General features: G+C 44.3%; 1 protein-coding gene across 1 annotated transcript in view; it reads left to right on the plus strand.

Annotated features, from left to right (window-relative positions):
* The window catches only part of USP24 (ubiquitin specific peptidase 24), a 215,226-nt gene that overhangs the window by 37,441 nt on the left and 155,967 nt on the right, over window positions 1–21,818 (plus strand). The window contains exon 2 of the mRNA XM_082264831.1: window positions 18,107–18,272. Within this exon, the coding sequence (XP_082120957.1) occupies window positions 18,107–18,272 (166 nt within the window). The remainder of the gene's footprint in view (window positions 1–18,106; window positions 18,273–21,818) is intronic.

Below are 21,818 nucleotides of genomic sequence, written 5' to 3' on the forward strand. Positions count from 1 at the left end.
ATGGTGCCCCTTCGTTGGTGTCAGTGGGAGGAATAGTGCCCCGTCGTTGGTGTCAGTGGGAGGAATAGTGCCCCATCATTGGTATCAGTGGGAGGAATAGTGCCCCATCATTGGTGTCAGCGGGAGGAATAGTGCCTCATATTAGTGGAAGGAAGAAGGGCCCTATCCGGCCCACAGGCCTCAGTTTGGGGACCCCTGCTGTAACGGATACATTATGCGGAGAGCTTGTTCTTTTAAAAAATAGACTTACTGGCCAGATCACCAGATAAAAACCGAAGGAGAGCCTAAAAAAAAAAAGAAAACGAATGCAGCCATCACCTCTAAGAACTGTTAAGCTGCAATCAATATAATAAATGTTTGCTTTGTGTTTAATACCGCTTTAACAAAGCCCCCTTTATTTTACACGCTGACTCCTTTTGTTTGGCGGTTATTTTCCCGAACCACTTTTACTTTAATTTACAAAGAAGCGTCTCAGCCGGAATAATTGACAGCTGTGCGTTCGTGCAGCGAGTCGGTGAATTGTTCTTGGTGGAGGTAGAACACCTGTTAGTATAATGACAGGTAAACACAAACGCACTCCGGGGTAATTTCACTGCCGACGCGCAGAGAAAACGTTCGTTCCCCCATATTTGTGCCGTCGCTCTGACAAGCGCAGCCGGGGCTGTAGATGTTTTTATGGAAAATGTTCGGTGGTTTTCTTTTCTTCGTCTGATATGCTGCAGACATCTTGCATCTGTCGGGGCACACCCGGCTTATTGAAGGGAACGTCGGATACTTTTGTAATGTTCAGGATTAAATTTTTAGAAATTATGAAAACCTTTGTTGAAGGTCCAGTCATGAATTAGTGCTCATAATATTTGTATTCCTTTATCTAGTCATCAGGTGGAGCTTCCTGTGCTTTCCTGATTACCTTTTTTTTGGTAACACCTCTGTTTATAGAGCTCAGTAGCTCAAACCAAATATCTTCAAACTACAGGCCACATCCATCCAGCTAGATTTTATTCGGCCCTCAGCGATTCTCAGACTCTGTGCACAGTATTCTGATAAGTTGGTTCTTGTTTCTTTAACCCCCTCAACCTACAGTTTCCAATGCAGCTGCACCAACACCCTCCTTTGCTGCACTGTGTGGTTAATTGCTAGGACTGCTGGAATCCTAGCAACCAATGACCTACTTGCCACAACATTTAGAGGATGGTCACTGTTGTAAGGGCGGACTTTGATGGGGACACTGTTGTAAGGGCGGGCTTTCATGGGGACACTGTTGTAAGGGCAGGCTTTGATGGGGAAACTGTTGTAAGGGCCGTCGTTGGAGACACTGTTGTAAGGGCAGGCTTTGATGGGGACACTGATGGAAGGGTGGCCTTTGAGGAGGACCCTGATGGAAGGGCGGCCTTTGAGGAGGACACTGGTGGAAGGGCGGCCTTTGAGGAGGACACTGGTGGAAGGGCGGCCTTTGAGGAGGACACTGGTGGAAGGGCGGCCTTTGAGGAGGACACTGGTGGAAGGGCGGCCTTTGAGGAGGACACTGGTGGAAGGGCGGCCTTTGAGGAGGACACTGGTGAAAGGGCGGCCTTTGAGGAGGACACTGGTGGAAGGGCGGCCTTTGAGGAGGACACTGGTGGAAGGGCGGCCTTTGGGGAGGACACTGGTGGAAGGGCGGCCTTTGGGGAGGACACTGGTGGAAGGGCGGCCTTTGGGGAGGACACTGATGGAAGGGCGGCCTTTGGGGAGGACACTGATGGAAGGGTGGGCATTGAGGAGAACACTGATGGAAGGGCGGGCATTGAGGAGAACACTGATGGAAGGGCGGGCATTGAGGAGGACACTGATGGAAGGGCGGGCTTTGAGGAGGACACTGATGGAAGGGCGGGCTTTGAGGAGGACACTGATGGAAGGGCGGGCTTTGAGGAGGACACTGATGGAAGGGCGGGCTTTGAGGAGGACACTGTTGGAAGGGCGGGCTTTGAGGAGGACACTGTTGTAAGGGCGGGCTTTGAGGAGGACACTGATGGAAGGGCGGGCTTTGAGGAGGACACTGATGGAAGGGCGGGCTTTGAGGAGGACACTGATGGAAGGGCGGGCTTTGGGGAGGACACTGATGGAAGGGCGGGCTTTGGGGAGGACACTGATGGAAAGGCGTCCTTTGGGGAGGACACTGATGGAAGGGCGGGCTTTGCCTGAGATACAGATGTAAGGGCAGACACTGATGGGAGGGTGGACTTTGTGGGGACACTAACCTAGGGGCAGACTTTGTGGGGACACTGGTGGAAGGGCGAAGGAACTGAAGGAAAGCCATTCAACAAGTTGTATTCCTTGTAGCTCAGTTCTCCTTGCTCTCCTCTCAAGTGCCTGCTTTTTGTTTTATATTCCAGTATAAATGGTTTTGAGGCTGCTGAGTCTTTGCTAGGATGGAAGAGGAAGGAACTACTGAGCCATTTCTAAAAGGGGGAGCTGAGCTGACTTGTTTGGTCGATGTTGTGGCAGGATTAGCTAAGCTTCTGAGCTACTACCTGGAGGGGGAACAGGGAGCACTAAGATTGAATCTCTGCAGAGAGGAGTGAGCAGGAGGAACTGAGATGACCTGCTAGAAGGGAGGGAGCAGAGCTGAGCTGCTCATTTCTTGGAGGGGGAGCTGAATTGCTTCTGGGAGGGGAAGCTAAGCTGCTAATCCCTTTCTGGGAAGGAGAGCTGCGTTGCTGCTGAGAGCTGAGCTAGTGAGTTACTTCTGGGAGGCGGAGCTGAGCTACCAAGCCTTTACTGGGGGGGGGGGGGGCAGGACAAGCTCGATTTCTGCTGAGCTACTGATTTGCTTCTGGGAAGGGGGAGCTGAGCTGCTAAGTCACTGCTGGGAGAGGGGAACAGAGGGAACCGTCTCCTGGACCCAGTGGTGTATTTTGGTTTTGTGCTGCCCTATGCAAGAGTCTCAGGTGGAAGGGGGTGGATGTTTTGCTGCCCCCCTGCAAAGTGCCATCCTAGGCCTGGGCCTTGTTGGCCTAGGTCAAAATACAGCACTGCCTGGACCTGGTAAAGGTTTCTCCTTTGGAAATTTTTTCAGTCACTTTCTGTCTCTGTAACAATGGTCTTTAGGATACATAAAAAGGTGAATCACCTAAGTGGGGACTCCACAATAAAAATCTGAAAAAGGTTAAAGTAGTTTTGGCTTGAAGATGCCATTGGAAGTCTTTGGGCAAAATGGCAAGGTTTTTTTTTTTTTTTTTTTTTTTTTAACCAAAGAATAGTTGGCTAGGTGTACATGTTGTTCTGGGAAACAAATCTGATTTAAAAAAAAAAAAAAAAAATCCCTAAAACATGGAGGAGGGTAATAAGATATTCTTGTGGCAACAATAGAAGGAAGAAGCAAAGTATCACGGAGATGAATATTCAGAACACGGATTGTAGGGTGAGCAGCGCTGCACCTCGAATCTGCTAATAATTGAACGGGCCGGGATTGTTCCGTCTGTCAGATTTTCCGAGCGGGGCCACGCATGGAGTTTGACAAAATGTTCTTTTCCAGGGATCTGTTCTGTCTTGCTGCGTTGCATCCCACCTCTTTGTGTAATGAAATAATTCCCTAATCTCCTCTCCTCACACACTGGTAATTAACACAGCGACATCACTTCTCTCAAGCAGAAGCTAATTATGCCTTTGTTAGCTGCTCCTGTTTTTTCTGAAGCATTGGGGGGGGGGGGGGGGGGGAGTATGACATTCTGACATAAACAAGCAGTATTTTTTATTGTTTTCTAATGCACTGAGCTGTGCGGGGATCAATGTGCCGATCAATTGTGTGGATTGGGTATCTGCACGTTAAAGACCCTGTCAGGTAAAAGATTTGCTGCAATAAGCGAGATTATACCAAGCTCTCCGGTAGCACGTGCCTCCTACCTCACATCTCTTCCTGTGCTGCAGCCTCCGTCTCTTTGTCGTTTGACACTTCTGGGAGTGTCAGAGGCAGTTGTCACACTGCATCCTGTGGTGCCACCTTCTGACCCCATGCATGACCTCTGTATTCTATAGTGATGTTGGAACAGGGCTCGACAAATTCCAAGCGACTAGATGTTGCATCCTGGCGCCTGGGCTTTTGTCAGCCATCCGCCTCCCACTTGTCGACCATGCTATAGCCGAAGGACGGCCACAGTGTGTTCCTCCAGTTCTGGGAGGGCATCTATTGACGTCCTCCCAAACCCCACCCCCCCCCCCCCCCCCCCACGTGCCCGCAGACAAAGCTGATCACAGATTGAGATAAAGGGCCAATCACAGCAGACCTTTACCATGTGATCAGCTGTTTCCAATCACAGCTGAACACATGTAAACAAATGCTGGTTATCCTGTGACTGATCATCAGTGCAGCATATCAGTGACCATCAATGCCACCTTATCAGTGCAGTCTTATCAGCGGACATCAGTCCCTGCCTTATCAGTGCAGCCTTATCAGCGCACATCCGTCCCCGCCTTATAAGTGCACATCAGTCCCCGCCTTATCAGTGCATCCTCATCAGCACATACCAGTCCCCGCCTTATCAGTGCAGCCTCATCATGCTGGTTATCCTGAAATGCTGGTTATCCTGTGACAGGGGACTTTTACACTGATAATCAGTGCAGCATATCAGTGACCATCAATGCCACCTTATCAGTGCAGCCTTATCAGCGCACATCATTCCCCACCATATCAGTGCATCCTCATCAGCACATACCAGTCCCCCCCTTATCAGTGCAGCCTCATCATGCTGGTTATCCTGAAATGCTGGTTATCCTGTGACAGGGGACTTTTACACTGATAATCAGTGCAGCATATCAGTGACCATCAATGCCACCTTATCAGTGCAGCCTTATCAGCGCACATCATTCCCCACCATATCAGTGCATCCTCATCAGCACATACCAGTCCCCCCCTTATCAGTGCAGCCTCATCATGCTGGTTATCCTGAAATGCTGGTTATCCTGTGACAGGGGACTTTTACACTGATAATCAGTGCAGCATATCAGTGACCATCAATGCCACCTTATCAGTGCAGCCTTATCAGCGCACATCATTCCCCGCCTTATCAGTGCAGCCTCATCGGCGCACACCAGTCCCCGCCTATCAGTGCAGCCTCATCAGCGCACATTAGTCCCCGCCTTATCAGTGCAGCCTCATCAGCGCACACCAGTCCCCGCCTATCAGTGCAGCCTAATCGGCGCACACCAGTCCCCGCCTTATCAGTGCAGCCTAATCGGCGCACACCAGTCCCCGCCTTATCAGTGCAGCCTAATCGGCGCACACCAGTCCCCGCCTTATCAGTGCAGCCTAATCGGCGCACACCAGTCCCCGCCTTATCAGTGCAGCCTTATCAGCGCACATCCGTCCCCGCCTTATAAGCGCACATCAGTCCCCGCCTTATCAGTGCATCCTCATCAGCACATACCAGTCCCCGCCTTATCAGTGCAGCCTCATCACTGCCCATCAGTCCCCCCCCTTATCAGTGCAGCCTCATCATGCTGGTTATCCTGAAATGCTGGTTATCCTGTGACGGGACTTTTACACTGATAATCAGTGCAGCATATCAGTGACCATCAATGCCACCTTATCAGCGCACATCATTCCCCGCCTTATCAGTGCAGCCTCATCGGCGCACATCATTCCCCGCCTATCAGTGCAGCCTCATCAGCGCACATCAGTGCAGCCTCATCAGCGCACATCAGTCCTCGCCTTATCAGTGCAGCCTCATCAGCGCACATCATTCCCCGCCTATCAGTGCAGCCTCATCAGCGCACATCAGTCCCCGCCTTATCAGTGCAGCCTCATCAGCGCACATCAGTCCCCGCCTTATCAGTGCAGCCTCATCAGCGCACATCAGTCCCCGCCTTATCAGTGCAGCCTAATCGGCGCACACCAGTCCCCGCCTTATCAGTGCAGCCTCATCAGCGCACATCAGTCCCCGGCTTATCAGTGCAGCCTTATCATTGCACATCAGTGAAGAAGAAAAATTCCTGATTTGCTAAATTTTATAACCGAAATGAAAAGGTTTTTTTTTTTTTTTTCCTTCAAAATGTTTGGTCTTCTTTTTTTTTTTTTTTTGTTTAGCAAAAAATTAAAATCACAGAGGAGATTAAATACCACCAAAAGAAAGCTCCATTTGTGTGAAACAAAAGCTACAATTTTAATTTAGGTACAGTGTTGCATGACATTTGTCATTCAAAGTGTGGTAGCGCTGAAAATTGGCCTGGGCAGCAAGGGGGTAAAAGTGTCCGGTATTGAAGTGGTTAACCACTTCCTACCCGCACTATAGCTGTAAGACGGCTACAGCGTGGGCTTACTTGCCAGGAGGGTGTACATGGACGTCCTCCTCCCATGATTGCGCTGCCTGCCAGGGGGCGCGCTCTGTGATTGCAGAGTCCTTCGGACTCCGTTGATCACAGATCGGGGTAAAGGGCCAATCACAGCGGTCCTTTACCATGTGATCGGCTTGCAGCCAATGACGGCTGATCACGGATGTAAACACAAGCCGGTTATCGGCTTTTCTTTCCTCACGCTGACAGCATGAAGAGAGCCAGTAAATGGCTTCTGTTAGAGACATCAGCACTGATAATAAGCGCAGGAACTATCAGCGTTCTGATTATCAGTGCAGTCCCAACAGTGCCGCAAATCAGTGTCCCCTATCAATGCAGCCTATCAGTGCAGTCCCAACAGTGCCACAAATCAGTGTCACCTATCAGTGCAGCATCAGCAGTGCTTATCAGTAAAAGAGAAAAATACCTGTTTGCAAATTTTTTAACAAACTATGAAAAAAGTGTTATTCTCTCCCCCCCCCCCCCCCCATAATTTTTGGTATTCGTTTAGCAAAAACCCAGCTGTAATTACCACATTAAGACCGCCCGCCGCACATTTACTGCGGCAGGCTGCTTCTTCCTGCTATGAACCGACGTAGCCCTACGTTGGTCGCGCGCGTGATGCTGGCGGCGATCGTGCCCTGCTGGTGGCGTGCTCCCGCCCCCGCTAGGCAGCAGGGATACCGATGCACGGGGCCAGTGGCCACGATTGCAGTCGGCCACCTGCGATTGCTCCCTACTGAGAGAGGACGGTCAGCTTTTGTAAACACAGCCGACCGTTCTTCTCTCTGGCATGATCACAGAGCGCCTGTGATCCTTCTATATAGGAACACAGGTCTCTATGATCATTTCACAAGCCACGCCCCCATACAGTTAAACACTCCCCTAGGCTCACCTTGATCCCTTTGATCACCCACAGTGTTAACCCCTTCCCTGCCAGTGTCATTATTACAGTAACAGTGCATATTTTTAGCACTGATTACTGTAGTAATGTCACTGGTACCCCCAAAAGTGTAAAAAATGTCAGTTAGGGGTCCGATCTGTCCGCCACAATGTCGCAGTCCCGCTAAAAATCTCTGATTGCCGCCATTACTAGTAAAAATAAATATGATAAATCTTTCCCCTAGTTTGTAGACGCGATAACTTTTGTGCAAGCCAATCAAAATGCGCTGCTAGCGTTTTTTTTTTTTTTTTTTTTTTTTGCGGAATGTGAAAAATATATTTTTTTCAGAAATATTGCTCTGTTTGTGGGACAAAAAGAACAAAAACAAAAAAGAACAAAAACAAATTGGCCTAAAATGTTAAACATTTTGAATTTTTAACTTTTTGTTTGAATGTTTTATATAGCAGAATGTGAAAAATATTGTATTTTATTTTTTTTGCAAAATTGTCGATCTTTTTCTGTTTATAGTGCAAAAAATAAAAAAATCGCACAGGTGATCAAATACCACCAAAAGAAAGCTCTGTTTGTGGGAAAAAAAAGAACACAAATATTTTTAGGGTACAGTGTCGTGCAATTTTCCGTTAAAATAACGCAGTGCCGAATCGCAAAAAATGGCCTGGTCATTAAGGGGGCAAATCCTTCCGGTCCAGAAGTGGTTAAAAGCCACCAAAAGAAAGATTAAAAAAAGATAAAAATGTCATATGGGTACAGTGTGACATGACTGTGCAATTGTCATTCAAACTGTGACCGTGCTGAAAGACAAAAACTGGCCTGAACAGGAAGGGGGTAAAAGTGTCTGGTATTGGAAGTGGTTAAAGGAACCTTCCTAATGGCAGTTGGCATGGCTGGATTGTGTATAGGGGGTACAATCCAGAGCCGTCCTCTTCCTTCATTACTGGGTGGGTGGCTGTGCTAGACCAAGCCGGGTCATACTGGGTATGGGGGTGACCCTACATGTCATGCTTGTTTTGGGTCACCCTAGGCAGGGAAGAAGGATGCCAGCTCTGTGGTCGGCCCCTTTAACTTTTAAAGTGAAGCATTACCTTTTTTCACTTCTCAAATGTAAATACACTAATTGTATGGGAAATCTTGGTCAGCTTGGCATGGCACTGCTCCCATAGTTCCACTTTTTCTGCATCAACAGGTTATTTTTAAAGTCCTACATGTGAGTTTGTTGTGATGGTGCACAGGGTCTTATCAGGGTCTATTAATAGGTGTACTGTAATCTTATCAACCTTAAGGAAACCTGTACTAAGAATAACACAGTGATTGGCAGCGCTGACCTCTTTTTGGAAGTTGGGCCGTCTGTCGCCTTTCAGTACTTTCTAAGTCAATGGCATGGAACCGCAAGCAAAGTCAGAACTCCTGACCTCAAGTACAATCCCAGAATCTGGGGGTCCTAGCGAAGATTGTTAAAGTGCACCTGACATGAGATACATACCCTAGAAGTGCTAGATGGATACAGGAATAACCCGTTTTATGTACACTCACTTTACGTACACAGCTTGGTCCGCTTGGCATGGCACTACTCCCGGTTTTTGACATTGGCGTCTATATGAAATCCTGGTCAGCTTGACATGGCACTGCTGCCAGTTTTGGGAAATCTTGGTCAGCTTGGTAAGTCATTGCCCCCTGTATATTGGTGTCTATGGGAAATCTTGGTCAGCTTGGTAAGTCATTGCCCCCTGTATATTGGTGTCTATGGGTAATCTTGGCCAGCTTGGTAAGTCATTGCCCCCTGTATATTGGTGTCTAAGGGAAATCTTGGTCAGCTTGGTAAGTCATTGCTCCCTGTATATTGGTGTCTATGGGAAATCTTGGTCAGCTTGGTAAGGCATTGCTCTCTGTATATTGGTGTCTATGGGAAATCTTGGTCAGCTTGGTAAGGCACTGCTCCCTGTATATTGGTGTCTAAGGGAAATCTTGGTCAGCTTGGTAAGGCATTGTTCCCTGTATATTGGTGTCTGGGAAATCTTGGTCAGCTTGGTAAGGCACTGCTCCCTGTATATTGGTGTCTATGGGAAATCTTGGTCAGCTTGGTAAGGCATTGCTCCCTGTATATTGGTGTCTATGGGAAATCTTGGTCAGCTTGGTAAGGCATTGCTCCCTGTATATTGGTGTCAATGGGAAATCTTGGTCAGCTTGGTAAGGCATTGCTCCCTGTCTAACATTGACGTCTATGGGAAATCTTGGTCAGCTTGACATGGCACTGCTCCTAAACCATAAGTGACAGGGACACCAAACTTAGGGAGCAGGGGACCCAGGACTACAACATATCCGCTTTTGTGGCCGGCCATCTTGCCTAGGTAATCTACCATGTCACAGTCCTGGGTCCCCCTTAACGTGCGTCCCAAATTTGGTGTGGTTGTCACTTATGGTTTGGGATCAGTGCCATGTGGTTTGGGACTAGTGCCATGTCAAGCTGACCAATATTTCCTATAGAATTAGTGTATTTACATTTGAGAAGCGAAAAAAGATATTGCTTCACTTTAAGTACATTTTTGTTTTACATGCATGCTCTGGTCCCATTGTGTACTAAAAAGTGGGGTATGCCTGTATTTATAGACTGCTCAAAAAATTGAAGGAACACTTTTTAGAGTATAGCATCAAGTCCTTAAACTTCTGGGATTATGATCTGGTTAGTTAAGTAGCAGAGGGGGTTATTATTCAGTTTCAACTGCTTTGGTGTTAATGAAATTAACAGGTGCACTAGATGGGCAACAATGAGACGACCTCCAAAACAGGAATGGTTTTACAGGTGAAGGCCACTGACCTTTTTATTCTATACTCATCTTTTCTGACTGTTTTTCCCTAGTTTTGCATTTGGCTCAGGGTCAGTGTCACTACTGGTAGCATGAGGCCATACCTGGACCCTATAGAGGTTGCACAGGCAGTCCAACTCCTCCAGTATGTGTCGTTGCCAAAAGGTTTGCTGTGTCTCCCAGCACAGTCTCAATGCAATGCTGGCAGCACTCTTACGTCTATTTCCCAAAAACAACCTCTGGATATGACGCTGAGCATGTGCACTCAACTTCTTTGGTCGAACATGGCGAGGCCTGTTCTGAGTGGAACCTGTCCTGTTCAACCGCTGTATGGTCTTGGCCACCATGCTGCAGCTCAGTTTCTACCATGCTTTATTGTAGGCAAGACACACTTGTCTTTGTACTCCTCACCTGGTTGCCGCCACACACGCATGACACCATCTGAACCAAATAAGTTTATCTTGGTCTCATCAGACCACAGGAGATGGTTCCAGTAATCCATGTCCTTAGTCTGCTTGTCTTCAGCAAACTGTTTGCGGGCTTTCCTGTGCATCATCTTTAGAAGAGGCTTCCTTCTGGGATGACCAATTTGATGCAGTGTGCGGCGTATGGTCTGAGAACTGACAGGCTGACCCCCCCCACCCTTCAACCTCTGCAGCAATGCTGGCAGCACTCATACGTCTATTTCCCAAAGACATCCTCTGGATATGACGCTGATCATGTGCATTAAACTTCTTTGGTCGACCATGGCGAGGCCTCTTCTGAGTGGAACCGGTCCTGTTAAATCGCTGTATGGTCTTGGCCACCGTGCTGCAGCTCAGTTTCAGGGTCTTGGCAATCTTCTCATAGCCTAGGCCATCTTTATGTAGAGCAACATTCCTTTTTTTCAGGCCCTCCGAGATTTCTTTGCCACGAGGAGCCATGTTGAACTTCCAGTGACCAGTATGAGAGAGTGAGAGCGATAACACCAAATGTAACACACCTGCTCCCCATTCACACCTGAGACCTTGTAGCACTAACGAGTCACATGACACCGGGGAGGGAAAATGGCTAATTGGGCCCAATTTGGACATTGTCACTTAGGGGTGTACTCACTTTTGTAGCCAGCGGTTTAGACATTAATGGCTGTGTGTTGAGTTATTTTGAGGGGACAGCAAATTTACACTGTTATACAAGCTGTACACTCACTACTTTACATTGTAGCAAAGTGTCATTTCTTCAGTGTTGTCACATGAAAAGATAGAATAAAATATTTACAAGAATGTGAGGGGTGTACTCACTTTTGTAAGATATATATATATACACATACACTTTTTTTTTTTTTTTATAGTGTCTGAGGGTTCTTAATAATTTTTTAGCTAAAAATGCTTATTTTCACTTGTAAACCAAAAGTGTGAGAAAAGGGCGGGTCTTCAATTGGGAATGCTAATTAGTCCTAGAATTATTATCACGCTTACTGATGCTGCAAAATGTTTCCCCTGTGCGTAGTGTTCTCTCTGGCCATGAAGGGGTTAATGGTGAGATGCGCTGGGTGCGGAGTTTTCACTTTCGGGTTCTCTTCCTCTTCTCATTAATGGCTCGTCTTTCTCCGAATCGCACATTAGCATGCAGGCCGGTGAGCGGACTTCCTGGATGAGAAGCTTCGCTCTCTGTCTCTCGGAAATGCAGGAACACACAGCCGCTTTATTGCGAGGACTGAAAGACGCTTAGACTGGGCGCGTTTTGTATGATTTCTCACACTCTCTCCCAGCTGGAGCCGCGCTTAACGAAGGCGACCCATGAATTCATCAATAGAATATCTGTGTAAATTAGAGGAGGAATAATGGCTGCGTCCTCCCAGGGGCTCCGGGAACAGCGCAGAGGATGTCTGCTGTAAACCTCACACTGTTATGAATAATACATCTTTATCTGTCTGATACCGACGGGGAACAAATTACAACAAGTGCGACTCGGGGCGATTCGGGTTTAAAATCACTTAATGGAAAAATGGAACGGTTTTCAATGCGATTTTTGATTTTCTTTTTAAGTTAACAAAGCATGCAGGAATTTGTAATCTTATCCGCTTCAGCTCTGGAAGGTTTTACCCCCTTCATGGCCAGGCCATTTTTTTTTTGCTATTTTGCGCTGCGATACTTTAAGTGGCAGTTGCACGGTCATGCAACACTGTACCCTAATGAAATTTATATCATTATTTTTACACAAATAGAGCTTTCGTTTGGCGTTATTTGATCACCACTGTGAGTTTATTTTTTTTGCAATATAAAAGTAAAGACTAAAAATTCTGAGAAAAAATTTTCTGCTTTGTACATGCATTGCATTAATTGGAGTTCCCCAGAGTTGCAGTGAATTGATGGTATTGGTGCAGGACGTATATCTGGAATCTCATGAATGAGGGGGGGGGGGGGGGGGATGAGATCCCGGCTTCTCTTTATAGTGGAAGTGTCACTTTAAGCCGTTGTTATTCTGGGAAGCGAGGTCAGTGACTGAGCTCCTCTCTGCTGCCGGGAGCGTCCCTGACACATGAGATCTGTCACAGGTCCAAAATAAAGCCTGCCAGCCTCCCCCGCCATGCCAAATCAGGACATGTACTCACACGAAACGGGCGCCGTACCCGTCCCTCCTTCTTACAAAACCTTCCCCACCTGATGGGAAAAGTTCTGCTTATAATGGAGATCCCCTTATAGAAGCCAGAGATCCTTCTTTCTTTCTTTTTTTCTTTTTTTTCTTTTTTTTTCTTTTTTTTCTTTTTTTTTCTTTTTTTTCTTTCTTTCTTTTTTCCTTTCTTTCTCTTTCTTTCTTTCTTTCTTTTTCTTTCTTTTTTCTTTTTCTTTCTTTTTTCTTTCTTTTTTCCTTTTCTTTCTTTCTTTCTTTCTTTCTTTTTTTCTTTCTTTCTTTTTTTCTTTTTTTTCTTTCTTTCTTTTTTTCTTTTTTTTCTTTCTTTCTTTTTTTCTTTTTTTTCTTTCTTTCTTTTTTTCTTTTTTTTCTTTCTTTCTTTTTTTCTTTTTTTTCTTTCTTTCTTTTTTTCTTTCTTTTTCTTTCTCTTTCTTTCTTTCTTTCTTTTTTTCTTTCTTTTTCTTTCTCTTTCTTTCTTTCTTTCTTTCTTTCTTTCTTTCTTTCTTTCTTTCTTTCTTTCTTTCTTTCTTTCTTTCTTTCTTTTTTTCTTTTTTTCTTTTTTTCTTTTTTTCTTTTTTTCTTTCTTTCTTTTTTTCTTTCTCTTTCTTTCTTTCTTTCTTTCTTTCTTTCTTTTTTTCTTTCTTTTTCTTTCTTTCTTTCTTTCTTTCTTTCTTTCTTTTTTTCTTTCTTTTTCTTTCTTTCTTTCTTTCTTTCTTTCTTTTCTTTCTTTCTTTCTTTCTTTCTTTCTTTCTTTCTTTCTTTCTTTCTTTCTTTCTTTCTTTCTTTCTTTCTTTCTTTCTTTCTTTCTTTCTTTCTTTCTTTCTTTCTTTCTTTCTTTCTTTCTTTCTTTCTTTCTTTCTTTCTTTCTTTCTTTCTTTTTTTCTTTCTTTCTTTTTTTCTTTTTTTCTTTCTTTCTTTTTTTCTTTCTTTTTCTTTCTTTCTTTTTTTCTTTCTTTTTCTTTCTCTTTCTTTCTTTCTTTCTTTCTTTCTTTCTTTCTTTCTTTTTCTTTTTTCCCCCCAGTGTGCAGAAGTTAACCACTTCTGGACCAGAAAGTTTTGCCCCCTTAATGACCAGGACATATTTTGCTATTCTGCACTGCGTTAATTTAACGGACAATTGCGTGATCATGGTGCTCGCCCCCCCAAGCATCAATCGTGCAACTGACCGCACGAGGGCCAACCTTCCGCAGTAAATGTGCAGTGGGCGGTCCGGAAGCTGTTAATCACCGCTGGGTTTTTCTTTTTTCTATTTTTTGCGCTTTAAAACAGAAAAGAGCAACAATTCTGAGAAAAACAGCAATTTTCACTTTCTGCTATATAACCTTCCCAAAAAAAAAAAAAAAAATTTTAAATTAAATTTTTTTTATCCTTTTAGGCCAATATGTATTCTGCTAGATATTTTTGGTAAAAAAAAAAAAAAATTGCAATAAGTCTATTTTGATTGGTTTGCGCAAAAATTATGTCCTCTACAAACTAGGGAAAAGATTTGTGTCATTTTTATTTTTTTATTTATTTTTTTACTAGTACAGTAAACCCCCGCTCCATCGCGGTTCAGTTTTTGCGGTCCCGGTATATTGCGTTTTTTTTTTTTTTTTTTTGTAATGTTATTTTACTATATAAATCATAAAAAATGAAATAATTTTGTGTTTTCCATAGCTCTTGCTATGTCTCTCAGTATCTTTTATGTGTTTAAATTAGTTTCTATTGTTTTAAAAGTGTGTTTAAAGACCTTAAAATGCTTTTACACGTACAGTGACAGTAAAAAAAACATGGCTACAATGCATTTTAATAGGGTTTTCTATTTCGCGGAATTTCACTTTTTGCGGCTTGGTCCGGAACGGAACCCCCGCAATGAAGGGGCGTTTACTGTAATGGCAGCGATCAGCAATTTTTAGCGGGACTGCGACATTGCGGCGGACAGATCGGACCCCTAACTGACATTTTGTGACACTTTGGGGGTACCAGTGACATTACTACAGTAATCAGTGCTAAAAATATGCACTGTTACTGTAATAATGACACTGGCAGGGAAGGGGTTAACACTGGGTGATCAAGGGGTTAAATGTAAGCCTAAGGGAGTGTTTACTATCTGTGTGGGGAGGGACTTGTGAAATGACCATAGAGACATGTGTTCCTATATAGAAGGATCACAGGCACTATGTGATCATAGTACTACCTCGGTTCACGCAGGAGGGGCTGCCTGCCGCACTAAAACCACGGTCTGCAGTCTTTTAAGTGGTTAATGAGATTTACTGCATTTATCAATGTGATTCACTTATGAATTTATTATTTTTTATCTTTTTATTGAGATTATTATTGATTTAAGCACTTTCAGCACTATTGTGTATGTTGAAATAGCGCCGGGGTACAGGGTAATCCTAGTGCAGGCAGCTACAGGGAAATATACACCATAGTGCAGGGTTGTCACTGCACTAAGTGCCGGTTCACACTTGTGCGATGCGGGAACGCTGCGAATATGCAGCCTGTTCCCGCATCGCATTTGCACATCTGGCAGTTCACACTGCCATATGCGATACGCAGGGGGTGTCAATTAAAAGTTAACGACACCCCCAGTTTGATTGCATATCGCAGTGCGATCTGCAAGTACGCACAGAATCGGATCGCACAAGTGTGAACCACTGTGCGATCCGATTCTTCTGCGGCTCAAAAAATGCCTCCTGTGCGAGTTTGGTGCGGATACAGTGCGAATTCAGCCATACAAAGTGGCTGAACTCGCATCCGCACATCAGATCGCATGTAATTAGGAGCAGTGCGCTCCGAATTACATGCGATCTCCGCAAACGCGGAAGTGTGAACCGACACTTAACCACTTTAAGACCGGAAGATTTCCACCCCTTAATGACCAGGCCATATTTTGTGATTCAGCACTGCGTTCCTTTAGTGGACAATTGCGCGGTCGTGCGACACTGTTCCCAAATAAAATTGACATCCTTTTTTTCCCACAAACAGAGCTTTCTTTTGGTGGTATTTGATCACCTCTGCGATTTTTTTTTTTTTTTTTTTTTTTTTTTTTTTTTTTTTTTTTTTTGATCATGCGCTATGAACAAAAAGAGCATCAATTTTGCAAAAATAACAATATTTTTCACATTTTTTTATATGAAATTCCCCCCCCCCCCCCAAAAAAGCGTAAAAATCAAAATTTTTTAACATTTTAGGCCAATTTTTTTTTTTACCATATGTTTGGTAAAAAAAAATCGCAAAAAGCATATTTTGATTGGTTTGTGCAAAAGTTATTGCATTTACTAACTAAGGGAAAGATTTCTGTCATTTTTATTGGTGGTGTTTTTTTTTTTTTTTTTTTTGCGGGACTGCGACATTGCAGTGCACAGATCAGACCCTTGACAGACATTTTTGACACTTTTGGGGTTACCAGTGACATTACTACAGTAATCAGTGCTATACATATGCACTGTTACTGTAAAAATGACACTGGGAGGGAAGGGGTTAATTTTATTTGAGAAGGAGGGGTTAAGTGTGTCCCTAGGGGTGTGCTTCTAACTGTGATTGGATGTGGCTTTTTCATGCAACAGCAGAGATCTACGGTCCTACATAGCAGGACCGTATGATCTGTGCTTACACAGGGGAGAATGACAGGCGGCTTTGTTTACATTAGCTGCCTGCCTTTCTCCCGGTGTACAGGAGGATCGCTAGTGAATGGCGGACATCGGGCAGGGGGGACATGGGGGGTCGGTGAGCGAGCGGGGAGGCTGGGGGGGGGGGGTCGGTCCATGAGCGAGCGGGAGCGTGCCTCCGGCGGCGCACGCTCACTCCTTAGAGCCTCACAGGCTAGTGACGTACCCATACGTCACTTTGCCTGTGAGGGGCTGACCGCCGCCGTATATAGTCAGGCGGCAGTCGGCAAGTGGTTAAAACAAAAAATGACAATTTTAAAAAAAAAAAACATTTTTCCCTTTCTGCTATATGAAATTCCCCAAAAAAAAATTAAAAATAAAATTTTTTAACATTTTAGGCCAATTTGTTTTCTGCTACATATTTTTGGTAAAAAAAATCACAATAAGCGTATTTTGATTGGTTTGCGCAAAAGTTATCGCGTTTACTAACAAAGGGAAAGATTTATGTCATTTTTATTTATTTTTTTTACTAGTAATGGCGGCGATCTGCGTTATATTTTTTTTGCGGGACTGCGACATTGCGGCGGACAGATCGGACCCCCTAACTGACATTTTTGACACTTTTGGGGGGACCAGTGACATTACTACAGTAATCAGTGCTAAATATATGCACTGTCACTGTAATAATGACACTGGCAGGGAAGGGGTTAATACTATTGGTGATCAAGAGGTTAAATGTGAGCCTAGGGAAGTGATTCTAACTGTGGGGGGGGTTGGGCTTGTGAGATGATCATAGAGACATGCGATCCTATATAACCGGATCACATGGTCTCTATGATCATTGCAGGGAGAAGGATGGTCGGCTGTGTTTACATGAGCCGTCCGTCGTCCTCTGTCAGCGGGGGGAGATGGGGGGGGGGGTGTCAGGTGGCAATCGGAGCCGCCTGACCCCCCTCACTGGCTTCACAGCTGACGATCGGGTGCGGGAGCGTGCCCCTGGTGGTACGCATTCACCCCCTAGTGGCCTCCCAGGCAGATGACGCCTATTAATGTGATTTTGCCTGGGAGAGCCACACTGCCGATATAAATAGGCAGTGCAGTGACGGGAAGTGGTTAATATCCCGGACCAGCCCCCAACCAATGACTGGATAAGTAGAAGCTGCACAGTGATAGGCTAATCTCTCCATCATTCTGCTCTCTCAGTAGAATGCTTCTAGTCAGCTCATGAACTGATTGGCTCCTTGTGCTGCTTCTGCCTCTTACACTCCGGCTCTGCTGTACAGGGAATGCAAGAATGTGGAATCGCCCAGTAAAATCCGACCTCCATCCTCCCCTTCAGTCTTCTCTCCTGTACTGAAATGGTCGTCTCTAAATTCACTGCACACTGTGAGCTTTTCGCAGTATTTGCATAACTCCTCCCAAGAGCCAGCCCCACTGCTTGTATCAGGGCTGAGGAGTACAGAGGCACCTCCCACCGGCCATAATCTACCCGCATTGTAATGAGAACTGCAGAGGCCCACTGATGACATCACAGGGTCTATGTACATCACCCTGCTGGCCCCTCCCACTAGCCATTATCTGCCTACATTGCATAGAATAGCACAGAGGCCCAGTGATGACGTAGTAGTGAATATGTAATTAAGGTTTATTTAATGTATTTTGCATGTGGATGGTGGTGTGTGGGGGGGGGGGGGGGGAGACAAATGTAATTGGAATAAACTAAAGATGTAAAATCTTATGGCTCACGGCCGTTCTATTGGTGGGAGAATGGGAGGGCAAATCTTAGTTTTCTGCTTTGTAAAAGATTTTGTTATCCTAGACAACTACAACTCCCATCATACAATGAGGATTTGTTAAAACCTTTTTTTTTTCTTTCTCTCTAATTTTAGAAGAATGATGAGAATGGGAACTGTTCTGGAGAAAGCATCGAGTTTCCCACCACCAACCTGTATGAACTGGAGAGCCGGGTTCTCACCGACCATTGGTCCATCCCCTATAAGAGGGAGGAGTCCCTGGGCAAGTGTTTAATAGCCTCCACCTACCTGGCAAAACTCGGTAAGTTGTCCATCTGATTTCCTGTCAAAACTGGGGGGGGGGGGGGGGGGGGGGTTAGAACCCCTGTCGGGTTTTTATTGCTTTTTTTGCCCCCGGGATATTACCCCCCCCCCCCCCCCCCACCCACCCACCCATTATCACTGAGAGTACAAGAAAATATTAAACGAGGAGAGGAAACAGGGAAGACAAAATATAAGCAGATTAAACTTCAGCGGTGAGGCTGCATTCACACCTGAACGTCAAATTTTTAAGCAATTTTTTTTTTTTTTTTGGTGTTTAAGCGTTTTTGTACAGTGTTTTTAAAGCATTTTTGAGCTTTGCTGTTATTTTTATTAGCCAATAGGAAATTATATAATGCTTCATCATTTGTTGCTATGTTTTTAAGCTTTCTCATTCACATTTTATTACTATTTTTTTTTTTAGTTTTTTTTTTTTTTTTTTAGTTTTTTAGGGGTTCAAGGTTATGGTTAGGGGTTATTTATTTTATTTTTTGTATTTTGTTGGGTTAGGGATTAGGATTAAGAGTCAATATATAAGGGATTAGGCTTTGGGGTTAATATTGGGGTTAGGCTCAGGGGATTTTAGGGTTAGGGTCAATACCAGGAGTTAGAATTAGGTTTAGGAGTTAATATTGGGGTTAGGATTAGGGAGTAATAGGGTTAGGATTAGGGGATAATATTGGGGTTAATATTAGGGTAGGGGTTAGGGGGTCAATATTGGGGTTAGGATTAGGGGATATTAGGGTTAGGGGATAATAGGGTTAGGAGGTCAATATTGGGGTTAATAGGGTTAGGAGGTCAATATTGGGGTTAATTTTAGGGTTAGGATTAGGGGATAATATTGGGGTTAATATTAGGGTTGGGATTAGGGGTCAATATTGGGGTTAACATTAGGGGATATTAGGGTTAGGGGGTCAATATTGGGGTTAACATTAGGGGATATTAGGGTTAGGGGATAATATTGGGGTTAATATTAGGGTTGGGGTTAGGGGTCAATATTGGGGTTAGGATTAGGGGATATTAGGGTTAGGAGGTCAATATTGGGGTGAATATTAGGGTTAGGAGGTCAATATTGGGGTGAATATTAGGGTTAGGAGGTCAATATTGGAGGATAATTTTAGGGTTAGGATTAGGGAGTAATAGGGTTAGGATTAGGGGATAATATTGGGGTTAATATTAGGATTGGGGTTAACATTAGGGGATATTAGGGTTAGGGGATAATATTGGGGTTAATAGGGTTGGGGTTAGGGGTCAATATTGGGGTTAAGATTAGGGGATATTAGGGTTAGGGGATAATATTGGGGTTACGATTTGGGGATGTTAGGGGATAAGATCAGGGGATAATTTTGAGGATAGGATTAGGGGATTGTGACGGGAGTCACTTTGGTTGGGGGGGCCCGTAGAACACAGCTTTCCCAACCTCTCTAAGGAAATCCCTCTCTCAGGTCCCTCCTTATGTGTAAGTCTCCCTTTGTCCTATTTGGGCCACTGGTTGACCGAGAAAATGATGGACAACTACTTAATTGGCACTGAGAATGTGGTTTGGAGTACTTCAAATGGGACGTTAATATTTATCCACAATATCCCTCAAGAAATCTGATACATTATTTCCACTGTATCAGAATGATGGAACATTGTATGAGCTTTGCCATATAGCCTGTTGTAGAGTGTTTCCATGAAGTCCGTGACTCCTGAATAATCAAAGCATTGCTTAGATGTGGATTCCATGGCCAATTGTTAATTAGCACACCTATTGTCTCTGCTAGCAAACCCTTGTGGGATGTTTATACCTTTTTAGGGGCCAAATAGTCATCCAGGCTGGTTTGAGTGCTGAGTAACTTAGCATGTTAATTATAACATTGTCTAGGTGTGGATTCCCATTCACCTATTGTTTCTGTCCAGGTGGCTAGTTAATTAGCTCAGATTAATTATGTTTCTATTTACAGTTTGTATTGTTAGGGTAATCTGATCAGAAGGGGGATGTCCTCCTGTGGGGTATATTTTCTGTGTGAGTTTGTTCAATAAACAGTTCCAGTTCTTATACAAGCTATGGCCGGCTAGCCTTGTATATTGCGGCCATAATATCTGATATCTATGTTCAAGACTGGAGGAAGCGGTATACTGACAGAAGCAAACTGTGGGTCGGTTCCGTCACAGGGATAATAGGCTTAGGGGAGATTATGGTTAGGCTTAGGGGATAATATAAAAGGGTTAGGATTAGGATATAATATAAAAGGGCTAGGATTAGGGGATAATCCTAGGGAGTTATTAGGGCTAGGATTAGGGGTTAATATTAGGATTAGTGGATATTAGGGGGAAATATTGGGATTATGGGTTAATATTAGGGTTAGGGGTTAATATTGGGGTTTGGATGAGGGGTTATTAAGGTTAGGGGTTAATAGGGTTGGGATTAGGGGGATGAGGTAGGATTAGAATTAGGGAATATTCAGGTTTAGCAGTAGGGGTTAAAATTAGGGAATAATATTTAGGTTTAGGAGGTTAATATTGGGTGTTAGGATCCTTGGTTAATATTAGGGATTTGATTAGGGGTTAATATTAGGGTTAGGGGATAATAGGGCTAGAATTAGGAGTTAATAGTGTTAGGATTAGGGTTAATTTTAAGGTTAGGATTAAAATTAACCCTAATCCTAACACTATTAACTCCTAATTCTTTCACTGCTCGCTACGAAACTGATTTGAGAGCACAGAGTGTCTGGGGATATGTTGTAAGGGACAGCCCCTATAGGCGTGTCGAGTGAAAACTTTTCACTGCCTAGTCTACTCCTGTAGATGGTGCATAACCCATTAGTGAAGAAGCATTGAGTGCTGCATCTGTCAGAGGACGTAAGAGAAAAAAATCTATTATTCTCTATGGGGCTGGTTCATATCTCCACTCCAAGTCGCCTGAAGGTCAAAAAAGTTCTGGAGCTTTTTTTGTAGCTCAAATTGGGCAGATTGGTGCATTTTGTCGGAGGACTCGGAGAAAAGAATTTTACGGTAAGGTCTTACAAAAATCCAATTTTTTCTCCTCATTGAGTTTTGGAGCTTCCAGGTACAAAACGCTTAGTTGCGAATGGGGCCTCGGTGTCCTTTCCCATACATATGGACATAAATAAACTTGCAGTGTTATGCTAACTGATTACGTGATCCATCAAACCCCATACCCTCCCTCTGAGGCAGGATGTGACGCCCCTTCACTATCCCATTTACCAAAGTAAAATCATTTCATAATTGATCAGATAGGATTTAGTGTAGCAGTGTGCTGGGAAGGAAGGCGTTAATTATGCAGTGGGAATTTTTTTGTTCCAACTTTCTTGGTAATCAGCCGCCGCCTCCTCTCCTGTGATTAGCGGAGGGCATAGAGGGGTTTTGTAGAGAAAACAGCCATCTGTAAACATGCCGCATTTATTTTTGGTGTCATTGCATTCAATAAAGATTAAAGCACATCTCTGCACAAAGCATGAACTTCCTCCCATCCCCCTCTAATCCACCCTGAACATTTTTATTTCTTACCTTGTGAACAAAGATATATTCACCTACTGTAGGT

This window comes from Pelophylax lessonae (genome assembly GCF_965119305.1).
Source record: "Pelophylax lessonae genome assembly, chromosome: 8".
Lineage (NCBI taxonomy): Eukaryota > Metazoa > Chordata > Amphibia > Anura > Ranidae > Pelophylax > Pelophylax lessonae.